The sequence below is a fragment of the Staurois parvus genome, unplaced genomic scaffold (assembly GCF_062004578.1).
Source record: "Staurois parvus isolate SC_StPar_1 unplaced genomic scaffold, SC_StPar_1.0 ptg000182l, whole genome shotgun sequence".
NCBI lineage: Eukaryota > Metazoa > Chordata > Amphibia > Anura > Ranidae > Staurois > Staurois parvus.
The window spans coordinates 2,848,268-2,861,312 of NW_028317978.1; the positions used below are offsets into that span (position 1 = coordinate 2,848,268).

The window sequence follows — 13,045 nt, forward strand, 5'->3', positions numbered from 1 at the left end:
CCCAAAGCATGATGTTTCAACCTCCGTGCTTGACTGTAGGGATGGTGTTCTTAGGGTCATAGTCGGCATTTTATTTCGTCTAAACACAGCGAGTTGAGTTAATGCCAAAGAGCTCAATTTTGGTCTCATCTGACCACAGCACTTTCTCCCAATCCTTCTCTGAATCATGTAGATGGTCACTGGCAAACTTCAGATGGGCCTGTACATGTGCCTTCTTGAAGAGGGGGACCTTGCGGGCGCTGCAGGATTTCAATCCTGGGTTACCAATGGTTTGTTTGGTAAGTGTGATCCCAACTGCCTTGAGATCGTTCACAAGCTCCTCCCGTGTAGTTCTGGACTGATCCCTCACTTTTCTCATGATCATCCTTATCCCATGAGGAGAAATCCTTGAATGTAGCTACAGATCGAGGGAAATTGATGGTTATTTTGTATTTCTTTCATTTGTGAAAAATTGCTCCAACAGTTGTCTCCTTCTCACCAAGCTTCTTGCTGATGGTCTTGTAGCCCATTTCAGCCTTGTGCAGGTCAACAATCTTGTCCCTGACATCCTTTGACAAATCTCTGGTCTTGCCCTTGACCGTGAGTTTTGAATGGAAGAAAGATTCTGTGGACAGGTGTCTTTTATATACATAATGAGTTGTCGTTAGGAGCACTTTCTTAAATTGACAGGACTAATCTGTGTACCACATAGCCAGTCTGTGGGAGCCAGAATTATTGTTGGTTGTTAGGGGATCAAATACTTATTTTACTCACTGAACTGCAACTCAATTTATAACATTTGTATCATGTATTTTTTCAGAATTTTTGGTTGATATTCTGTCTCTATCATTTAAAATGTAGCTATGATAAAAAATTATTGACCCTTAATTTCTTTGTAAGTGGTTAAACTTACAAAATCTGCAGGGGATCAAATAATTATTTTCCCCATTGTATTTTAAGACACAGAACAAAAAAGTTGATGGGCTCTACCTGGTGCTTGTCCAGTTGGCTTCGAAACTACATCAACAGATGAGTGCCTAGATAAGATGTCTCGCACCTGAAACAGAATTTAAGACCATGTTTAATGCTAGCTTTAAATATAGCACATTTTAAGGAGAGCATATATTTTTGTATGGTAAAACTGTTGTGAGAATACTGTAATGCTTAACCTCTTAGTCTTTAAAGGATAAATTCACCTTTTGGAACAAGTTACACACTACACCCATAATTAGGGTATACCATGCTCCAGCAGCCCCTCCTCCCCCCTCCTGTTCTCCACCCCAATGACCACGGGCAGGGGTTCCTCTACCCGCATCTGCTGTCACTTTTCAAAAACAGCATGGCTGTGAAGGGCTCCTCCCACACTAACACCTCATTCATTCACAGTGATCTGTAAATGAACTACAAGTCTGCTGCCACTGCGGCAGATGACTTGTAATTCTTAATGAGCCCTCTCGCATTTCATTCACAAGGCCTGCAACTTTCAAACTGAAAGCCCATATAGAGGTACGCTTGTCTGCAGAAGACCGATATTGCACTGGTAAGCCACTGATTTTATTTTTCATATATTTCTGAAAAAATAAGTGAATTTAACATTTTTTCCCAAAAGGTGAACTTATCCTTTAACCACTTGCCGCTGTATATAAACGGCCGGACGGTGGAAGTCCCGGGGTGGGTTGCCGTACATAAATGGCGCCCGCCATTTTGGACTGTGCGCGCTCCCTGTGCGAGGTCCCGATCATGTGATCACTGATTGGCCAATCAGTGATCACATGCAGAGTAGTAAGCAAGATGTCACTTCTGACATCATTGCTTACTACGTGTGAAATCTGTGAATGATTACAGAGGTCACATGGTACAAGGATATTCACAACAGCCTTGTACCATGTGTCAAGCTGTGACCAATCACGGCTCACACAGTATTTCTCAATGGCTGCAAGAATGCAGCCAGAGAGAAGGAGAAATGATTGTTTTTACAGCCATAAAGGGTGTAAAAGCAATCAATGTAAAAAAAAAATCTGCATCACCCCCCACAAGTAGTACAGTGTCACCAAGGTGACACTGTACTGCTAGGGTGACAGTATGTTAAAAAAAAACCATAAATAAGAATATAAAAAATAAAATAAAAATGTAAAAAATTTTTTTTTAAAATTATAATTTTAGGTTATAAACTAATTTGGGTTATTTTTATTTTACTAAAAAGATAACTGAATAAATTTTGCCCAATATTTATGATGAAATATTATTTGTTTGCAAAATTTTATAAGAAAAACACTTTTTTTCCAAACATTTTGGACATTTTCATTTATATAGCAAAAAAAATTAAAATCCCAGTGGTGAATAAATACCACCAAAATAAAGCTTTATCTGTCTCAAAAAAAGTTACAAAATTCATATGGATACAGTGTTGCATGACCGCGCAATTGTCATTCAAAGTGTGATAGCGCTGAAAGCTGAAAATTGGCCTGGACAGGAAGGGGGTGAAAGTGTCCGGACTTGAAGTGGTTAAAGTTAGCTAAAGCGTATATCCAGTAAATACTGTAATCCAGCTCCTGCACTTTTAATCATTACATGGGGAGTGCAGACTCACAGAACTACATTTTGATGAGAAGCAGTAAAGCAGTGCAAAAGCTGCCACCCAGGTATAGAATATACATAATTACAAAGAATACATAGAGACAAAGTTATTAAAACATTTAATCCAAGTTGATTGGATTATTTCTTTCAAGCTGGACTCTAAGCAGAAATTTATAAAAATATATATTTGAGAATATTTGATTAAAAACAATTGAAGCCTTACTTTTTGACTTTTGGTTAGGTCCTGTGGCGTGTGTCCAGGATAACGCCGTTTAGCTCCATAGTGTATTCTTTCATTCCTTTGATTTGTATTCAAGGAGCCGTTGTCTTCTGAATCACTGTCTCCTTGCTGGTCAGAGTCTGTATCCATATGCACATCAGAATCGCTGTCTGTTTCATCACTGTCGGTCCATAATGTGCTATGCACAGGCTCATCGTTTTCTATTAGGACATTTGCACCTAAGAATCACAAGAAATGTAGGTAAACAAAGCGTCACTATTGAAAAAGCTGATATATACTGTATTGTGACAATGGTGACACTGCCTGCTACATAAATGTCTGGTTTAACTGAATGACTGAAAATCAGTAGACATGCTGTTAAAGAAGATAATGGTTAATCTGTAAGGTCAGTGTGTCAAAGCTGGAGCAGCTACAACATAAAATTATTTTATTATAGTGCAATGTTCAAAAGGTGTATATTCAAGGATATTGGTAGTATCCATTGTCCATAAATTCCAAGGTATGGCACAGAATATTGCCTTAGGCCTAAAAACAACCAAAAATGTGTTCACTTTTATTGCTAACATACCCATGCACTCAGTAACATGTCTAAAATACCTGCATTAACCAGCATCTTTGTCAGCACTGGAGAACCCATACTAGCAGCCAGATGCAGCGGTGTATTTCCTCCAAATGTTTGAGCATTTACATCTGCCCCCAGCTAGAAAAAAAAACTAATTTTTGTTAACAATATAACCACACAGTGGGGTTCCATTATTTACTATGTACAAGAGAGAGATCCCCATAAACAAATACAAGTGAGCCTTTTTCTTACTTTTTTGGTTAGAGTAACAGCCATATTTAGGTTATTCATTTCCACAGCAATGTGAAGTGGGGATCTCCCACTCTTACGCTCTGCAGCATTGACATCAGCTCCGCTTTTCACCAGTCGCTCCAAACATTTTCCATTTTCCACCTTTACTGCCCAGTGAACTGGGTGCAAACCTGAAAGTAAACATATTCATTAAAGCCTCGCACAACTGGCACCAAATTTGATGGCATAGCCGCGCTGTAATCTGTGTAAAAAGAGAAATATATAAAAAGCTGTTAAAAAAGGCCTTAGCTTTCTGCATAGCGCAGTCCCTGTGCATAAAACACAGACACTACTAAAGTAAACAGTCCATGCACTCCCATTATTTCCAATGGTAAAGCAAGCTTTTAAGCATTTTTACTGGACATTCCTTTACAAACACGTGACAGCAACACCTTTGTTAGCCCCTGCACTATACTAGTGACACTGAACATTTGCTCTTCTCTGTAGAAGCTGATCAAGTCCTCTGCAGCACAGGCACAAGTTGGGTGGCACCTGGCTCAGGATCACTGCTTAGTTTATGCAATTTTACTTGTTAAAAAATCTCATTAAAAAATTAGTCACAGGGTATAAGATCGGCTTTGTTTATACTGAAAAATGATGTGAATGGATGTAATACAAATCATTTTTACCTGGGCATCAACATGAAAATAAAAAGGCTGGCCAAATAAACTTGCCCAGACAGCACAACTGATTTAAACACAAGCTGATGAATTAACAACACTTCCTGCACCATTTAAGGCTTGCTTCACACTGATCCTAGCAAAAACACGGCCAAATACATTTTTACCGCATTCTACTGTGTTTTACAATACATGTGACTCAGAAATGCACCAAAAACACACCGCGTGTGCATTCTTGCTGTGTTTTCCATTGATTTCAATGTGGAGGTGCGTTTTTTTTTTACCACACCAAACCTGCACTCAAAAATGCAGCAAGAAGGATTTTTTAAAAAATCCCGCATCAGATCAGTGTGAAGAGTTCCATAGGAATAAACAGTCACGTTTTTCTTCCACTTTTTTTTTTTTAAACGAAAAACTGATCAATGTGAAACCAGCCTTAGCGATGCAGGAAACCACCACCTGCATCAGTTATTATTTCAGACTGAAATAGAAAATGATGCGGGTTACATGCCATGCCTAATTAGATTGCAGCAGTTTTCAATATAGAACACTGCTAAGGATTCACATACAGTCCCCTCCCCGTATGGACCTGGCGAACTGGAAGGGAACTGTGCCTGCACTACTCTGTTAATTCTCTCCTTATGGTTCCTATGCTTCTTACCATGATAATCTGGCACATTGAGGAGATTTTTGTAGCCGCTAAATTGGTGTTCTAAGAGAACCTGAAGCATTTTATCATCTCCGGCTTGAACAGCTAAATGTAGCATAGTGTTTCCAAAACGATCGAGGATAGTTGGGTCTGCTCCAGCTCTTATTAGGAGAGCAACTGTTTGACATTGTTTGGTGATCACAGCAAGGTGTAAAGGAGTCTGTAAAAGAAAACACAGTAGGTCTAGGGTAAAACTTACATAATCTTTTTGTAATATTCACTTAAAATCTCAGGTCACACCTATTCTGTCTTAAAGTGATTGTAAAGGTTTAAATTAAATTTTTTAAAACTAACAAACTTCATACTGACCTTCTCCTGTGCAATGGTTCTGCACAGAGCAGCCCCATTCCTCCTCTACTGGGGTCCCCCGCCAGCACTCCTTTCCCGTGCTCCCGTAGCAAGGCACTTGCTAGGGGGGCACTCCTGCAGGCTCACTCCCAAGCCCCCCCCACTAGCTGTGATTGACAGCAGTGGAAGCCAATGAGGAGGCAGAAAGCCAAGAGAGCCACTGATCTTGTGCACATCACTGGATTGAGATCGGGCTCAGGTAAGTATAAGGGGGGCTGGGAAGCTGCATGCAGAAGGCTTTAAGAGAATGCATTAAGGTAAAAAAAAAAAAACAACTTTCATCCTTTAGAACCACTTCAGATAGCAGGGTGCTAATACTGTAATATAAATACAGTAGCATTCTACTGTAGCTCTGTATTTTCATGTATTACTTCTGTATATTCTGCACATGCTATATTACACCTTTTAAAATCCCTGCTTTAACCCTTACTATTTTTCACTATTCTATAGGAGGATCAGTTAAACTCAACAAACCCATCTTAGAAGCATCCATAGCACAGCAATGGCTATTCATTGGCTATAGCCACTCCATTCTTTCATTGTTTAATACAGTGAAACATGAAGAAGATATGGAGCAACCATATACTATAAGTAGAAGAGTGCTATAAAAATTAGATACCATGGATAAAGCATTCTTTGAACATTCTGTTACAATCCCTGAATTCATTAGAACATACGATTAGTATTTTTGTCTTTTCAATTAACTTCTTTGAGTGGCCAGGCCTTATGGACTTAGTTTTTTCTTACTGTTATTTTATTGCAATATGAAAGTCATATACAATCTCTGTTTCCGAAATGTAATGCTGTGCAAGTCCTTGATAGAAAGCCATTCAAAGCCTGATTACATGTACCCTCACAGAACTAGGGGGTGATTTTACATGTTATCCATCCAAAGCATTCTCTAACCACAACTGCAGCTAAATTTGCCCTTAGTAGTGATGTGAAAAGATCACATTAAACTGACAAGATTTTTCAGCTGTGCATCAACATCCATCAATGTTCATTACTAATGCTAGATCATTAAGTGCAATATCCATACTATGACAGTTTAGGAAAAGCATGTGGAGTAATAAAACAAATGACAGAAGCCATAAATACCTGGTGAAGGTTGTTGCATATGTTGAGGATTTTCTGATCTGGAACCCCCCTTATAACATCTACCAGCTGTTGAATGACTGCTGTCTGTCCATGTATAATAGCAAGATGGAGGGGCCTGGGAAGAAAAAAAAAAAAAAAACTTCAGAACCGAGCATCCTTTACACTAGGAAATTCTACAGGCATACAAAATTTTTATCTTTATACAGGCGAAACTCAAAAAATTAGAATATAGTGCAAAAGTTCATTTATTTCAGTAATGCAACTTAAAAGGTGAAACTAATATATGAGATAGACTTATTACATGCAAAGCAAGATAGTTCAAGCCGTGATTTGTCATAATTGTGATGATTATGGCTTGCAGCTCATGAAAACCCCAAATCCACAATCTCAGAAAATTAGAATATTGTGAAAAGGTGCAATATTCTGGGCTCAAAGTGTCCCACTCTAATCAGCTAATTAAGCCATAACACCTGCAAAGGGTTCCTGAGCCTTTAAATAGTCTCTCAGTCTGGTTCCGTAGGAATCACAATCATGGGAAAGACTGCTGACCTGACAGTTGTGCAGAAAACCATCATTGACACCCTCCATAAGGAGGGAAAGCCTCAAAAGGTAATTGCAAAAGAAGTTGGATGTTCCCAAACTGCTGTATCAAAGCATATTAATAGAAAGTTCTGTGGAAGGGAAAAGTGTGGAAGAAAAAGGTGCACAAGCAGCAGGGATGACCGCAGCCTGGAGAGGATTGTCAGGAAAAGGACATTCAAAAGTGTTGGGGACTTTTACAAGGAGTGGACTGAGGCTGGAGTCAGTGCATCAAGAGCCACCACACACAGACGGATCCTGGACATGGGCTTCAAATGTCATATTCCTCTTGTCAAGCCTCTCCTGAACAACAAACAACGTCAGAAGCGTCTTACCTGGGCTAAAGAAAAACAGACCTGGTCTGTTGCTCAGTGGTCCAAAGTCCTCTTTTCTGATGAGAGCAACTTTTGCATCTCATTTGGAAACCAAGGACCCAGAGTATGGAGGAAGAATGGAGAGGCACACACTGCAAGATACTTGAAGTCCAGTGTGAAGTTTCCACAGTCTGTGTTGATTTGGGGAGCCATGTCATCTGCTGGTGTTGGTCCACTGTGCTTCATTAAGTCCAGGGTCAACGCAGCCGTCTACCAGGAGATTTTGGAGCACTTCATGCTTCTTTCCGCAGACGAGCTTTATGGGGATGCTGACTTCATTTTCCAGCAGGACTTGGCACCTGCCCACACTGACAAAAGCACCAAAACCTGGTTCAATGACCGTGGGATTACTGTGCTTGATTGGCCAGCAAACTCGCCTGACCTGAAACCCATAGAGAATATATGGGGCATTGCCAAGAGAAAGATGAGAGACATAAGACTGAACAATGCAGAAGAGCTGAAGGCAGCTATTGAAGCATCCTGGTTTTCCATAACACCTCAGCAGTGCCACAGGCTGATAGTTTCCATGCCACACCGCACTGAGGCAGTAATTGCTGCAAAAGGGGCCCAAACCAAGTAATGAGTACATATGCATGCTTATACTTTTCAGAGGTCCGATATTCTATGTACAATCCTTGTTTTATTGATTGGATGTAATATTCTAATTTTCTGAGATTGTGGATTTGGGGTTTTCATGAGCTGTAAGCCATAATCATGACAATTATGACAAATCATGGCTTGAACTATCTTGCTTTGCATATAATGAGTCTCATATATTAGTTTCACCTTTTAAGTTGCATTACTGAAATAAATGAACTTTTGCACGATATTCTAATTTTTCAAGTTTCACCTGTATACAGTTGTGGCCAAAATTATTCAACCCCCAATGCTGTAAAGGGGTTTAGGGACTATAGTGTACATTTGGAATTGTATTCAGAATCAAATCCTACAAGGACGTTGTAACTACCCAAATGCAACTAAAATGACATCAATTGTTTATGTAATACAGTAGTAAATGGTTCTTATGTGGTTTCTTCATTGCCACAATTATTCAACCCCTTAAAGACTACCACTCTGAAGAACAGAGGTTCATACAGGTGCTTTCCATCAGGTATTGAAAACACCTGTGGATGTCACCGAGCAGCAATCAAGCATAATAAGCACCAATTAGGCAGCTTTAAAATGACTGTGATACTCAGCTCCTTCTAGACATTTACTGGTGTGGTTACAAACATGGTGAAGGCAAGAGAATGGTCCAGGAAGACAAGAGAAGAGGTGATTTCTCTTCACAGGAAGGGCAATGGCTATAAGAAGATTGCAAAGATGTTAAACATACCAAGAGACACCTTAGGAAGCATCATTCGCAAATTCAAGGCAAAGGGCACTGTTGAAACGCTACCTGGTCGTGGCAGAAAGAAGATGCTGACTTCGACTGCTGTGCGCTACCTGAAGCGTAGAGTGGAGAGAAGTCCCCGTGTGACTGCTGAGGAACTGAGAAAAGATTTGTCAGATGTGGGTACAGAAGTTTCAGCCCAGACAATAAGACGCACACTGCGTAATGAAGGCCTCCGTGCCAGAACTCCCAGGCGTACCCCCTTGCTGTCTCCAAAGAATAAGAAGAGTCGACTGCAGTATGCCAAAAGCCATGTGGACAAACCACAAAAGTTGTGGGATAGTGTTCTGTGGACTGATGAAACAAAATTAGAACTGTTTGGGCCCATGGATCAACGCTATGTTTGGAGGAGGAAGAACAAGGCCTATGATGAAAAGAACACCTTGCCTACTGTGAAGCATGGTGGAGGGTCAATCATGCTTTGGGGCTGTTTTGCTTCTGCAGGTACAGGGAAGCTTCAGCGTGTGCAAGGTACCATGAATTCTCTTCAGTACCAGGAGATATTGGATGGAAACGTGATGCAGTCCGTCACACACCTGAGGCTTGGGAGACGTTGGACCTTTCAACAGGACAATGATCCCAAGCATACCTCCAAGTCCACTAGAGCATGGTTGCAGAGGAAAGGCTGGAACATTTTGGAGTGGCCATCGCAGTCACCAGACTTAAATCCGATTGAGAACCTCTGGTGGGACTTAAAGAAAGCAGTTGCAGTGCGCAAGCCTAAGAATGTGACTGAACTGGAGGCCTTTGCCCATGAAGAATGGGCGAAGATACCCGTAGATCGCTGCAAGACACTTGTGTCAAGCTATGCTTCACGTTTAAAAGCTGTTATAACTGTAAAAGGATGCTGTACTAAGTACTAAGATTGAATGTCACTTGGGGGTTGAATAAAACTGATAATGCTGTGAGCACAGAAAAGACATTTGTGGTTATTTCATTATAACTGTTATGTTATATTTGTCTGACCTACAAGTGCCTCTTTAATGTAAATGTAAGCAAGATGACTGAATGATCAAAAGCAATGTCAAACTGGCCAAAACACTCAATTTCAGTGGGGGTTGAATAATTTTGGCCACAACTGTATATCTAAAATGTCATGAGTAAATCTAACCTGATGCAGTCTATGTTGACCAGGGCAGATTGTATATTATTCTGCTGGCACAGAAGAAAACAGGCAAAGGGGTTAAAAATACCCATCTACCAGCTTGCATCTGTGTTCTATGGTCTAGGGTCCACCATTCACACTCACTAAAGGTGGGTGTATGGGCCAATAGGTGAATGACATACAACAACACTGGTCTGTACTGAAACCAGAGAAAAATAGGATCATCTTACAAAGCTTTAACACAAGGATAAGACTCTCTGATTTAGTCATTTGACTAGAACTTTAAAATCTCATTGGACTCAGCTGAAAATATTTGTCACAAATAGGTATACTTATAATGATGGATTGGCTTTGTGAACTGAGCCTAAAATGTTTGCAAGTTACTTATTTACTCTGTTGATGGTGCCCACACACTATACTAGAGCTTGCCTCATGCTACAGTGGCAATTCTCCAGGCACACAGGGAAGGGAAATCTAATTATAAATCCAACAGTGAGCTGGTACACGAAACTTCATAGAACATCTAAGCTTTTTTTGTGTCATTAAAACAAGGAAGGTTTTGACAGCAAATATACTGCCAATATAGCTACATGACAACATTTCGGATATGTAGTCAGGAGCAGATGGTTTAGGAAAGGATTGTTACAGTGCCAAAACATACACATGTAACTACATTGGACTGTATCTATAATGCTGCTAAGACCTTTCCTCTTTTAATGAAATTTAATTAAAGCTTGGATTTTTATGGCATCTCTTGTGCCGATGCAATACTCAAAATTTTGCACTCTCTCATTCTGAAGATACTTTGCTTGTATACAGGCAAAGCCGTAAGTGACAAGTGCAGCCCCGTCAGCTTCTTTACCCTGGTCTGTTTGCGTTGAAGATTTTCACTCAGAACTCACCAGGGCAACAAGTATATAGTACAGTACAGGACACATGTAGAGTATTTATACAGCATGTGATATAGATGTATACCTTTAGGTGATTGAACACTGGCAAAGCTTTAGAGGGCAGACACCCTGTGGGTGCCACTGCTATAACCTTACTCCACAACATGAGTTTTGAAGTAAGCAATGGAGAGTAAACCAAGGAATTGAAGGGAGGGTGTCCTGTGTTCCTCTTAACTTACTTGCACAGTACAGGACACAGGCAGGGTATTTATACACCATGGGATCTCATGCATCCCCAATCAATAAATATAAAAGATGGCCAATGATGAGGCAAACAGAACTATGCCAACCTTGTATCTGCATCCGCAAAAGACTGGATATTTTCCTGGTAAAACTTGAAAAAGAATGAACAGATGACCAGGTGGGCAACTAGACTAGAGGAGCTCTGTGTGTCTTGAGAAGCTCTATGTTGTGTGCCTGGAAGAGCTGGTGGTCGGAGAGACCTGTATGTAGATACTCTTCAGCAGCAGTGCTACTGAAGAGTAGCCATGTGGGCTAACATTTTCATTTGGACTGTATATATTTTACTGGAGAAAGAACCCCTGTGTGGGAAACCTTATGTTGGACTATTGTTTTTGCCTTTCCTTTTAAGAAAAATGGGCTACCAAGCCCTGAAATCTAGCTCCTGACTGGCGTGAACTCACTTGAAAATGCATCTACCACGGAGCTAAACTTCCCCCATGTCACAACATGTAAAAGCACAAGAGGAGATTTCTCAATAATAAGGTAATCTCTCAATCAGATTTTGTATGCATTGTGTAATGGTGGACTTTAAAGCAGGGCCCCCCATGCGAAGTCCAGAGAATGTGACAAAGAGGAAATTTGTCTGTATGAATGGAGCAGCAGCCTAGAGGTATACCCTAATAGTTCTAGCTACATCCAGGAAATGTAGAGAAATTTCCTTTGGAAGCTTAGGAGCAGGGCAAACGGATGTGAGGACAATGTCCTCATTGAGGTGAAATGCTTAGCCCACTTTCAGGAAGAAAAGACAGTCATGTCATGTTTAAGTATGAAGAAGGGCTCTTTACAGGAAAGGGATGCCATGTCAAAAAGACATCAGATGTAATAGTGACCAAAAAGGCTACTTTGTATTAGAAATCCTATAGCGGATTTTTTTCGGATGCATTTTTTTTTTTTTTTTTTTTTAACAAGGGAGAAGGAAGTCAGAAGCCTTTCAAAAATAATGGATAAAGCAGAGACCTGACCTTTAAGAATACCTAAGCCCATTTCTGGTTAGGACCTGTCTTGTAGGAAAGCCAGAAGGCATGGTAAAGAGTAATCTCTGGGACTGAAGTACCTGTGTTCACACCAGGCAAAAAAAGATTTCCAGGTGCAACAATAAATCTTCCTGGAAGAGGCTTTTCTTGCTTTTAGCAAAGTAGGAATAACAGACTCTGAGACCCCTTGGTGTCTTAAAAAAACCCTTGACTTCAACAGTCATGCTGTTAAAGCCAGGGACTGAGAAGTAGAATGGAATACAGGGGCCTTGAGATAGCAGATTTGGTCTGTTGGGAAGAGGCCTGGAGTTGTCTGCTAGAAGTCAGAATATGTGTGTACCAGGTTCTTTTGGGCCAGTTTGGTGTAATTTGTGTCACTGTTTCTTTCTCTTGCTCCATTCTCTTGAGCAGACAAGGTAGGATTCACACTGGAGGGAAAGAGTTAATTTGCCTTAACTGAGACCAGAGGATTTTATCAATGCATTTGAAGCTAGAGGATCCCTGGGTCTGGCAACAAACAGGCAGTTTGTTGTTGAATCTGGAGGCTAGGGTGTACACATTTAGAATCCCCCATTTTTGGCTTATCACATTGATGATATCTGGATGAAGGGCCCATTCCCCTCGATCCAGGCGATAATGGCCGATTTGATCCAGGGGATGGCAGTTGAGATAATTAGTTTTCTAGTTGTCCGCTCCTGGGACACTGCTGGACAGTTAGTTTCTGTCCAAGAGAAGATCTTGTTAGCTTTCTTCAAGGCATAAAGACTGTTGGTGCCCCACTGTTGCCCCCCCCCCTTGTTGCTGCCCCCCTGCTGATATAGGCAACTGCCATGGCATTGTATAACTGCACCCTGGTTGGGTACCCTTTTAGAAGGGGTGGCAGGGCTACTAATCTTACTGCTCTGAGCAGCTTGGCTTCCCTCAATGACCATGTTCCTTGGATTGTTAGGGACTAGAACTCTCCTACCCAGGCTGAGAGACTTCCCCACTGTTAGGGCTGGG

The 13,045-nt window shown here is 40.8% G+C and overlaps 1 protein-coding gene across 2 annotated transcripts in view; it reads right to left on the reverse strand.

Moving 5' to 3' along the window:
* Positions 1-13,045, reverse strand: part of NFKB2 (nuclear factor kappa B subunit 2) — an 85,413-nt gene that overhangs the window by 16,718 nt on the left and 55,650 nt on the right. For both annotated transcript variants that reach the window (XM_089677244.1, XM_089677243.1), the window contains exons 15-20: positions 6,426-6,540; positions 4,932-5,139; positions 3,612-3,781; positions 3,395-3,497; positions 2,780-3,015; positions 970-1,036 (exon numbers count right to left, since the gene is read on the reverse strand). In XM_089677244.1, the coding sequence (XP_089533370.1) occupies positions 970-1,036; positions 2,780-3,015; positions 3,395-3,497; positions 3,612-3,781; positions 4,932-5,139; positions 6,426-6,540 (899 nt within the window). The remainder of the gene's footprint in view (positions 1-969; positions 1,037-2,779; positions 3,016-3,394; positions 3,498-3,611; positions 3,782-4,931; positions 5,140-6,425; positions 6,541-13,045) is intronic.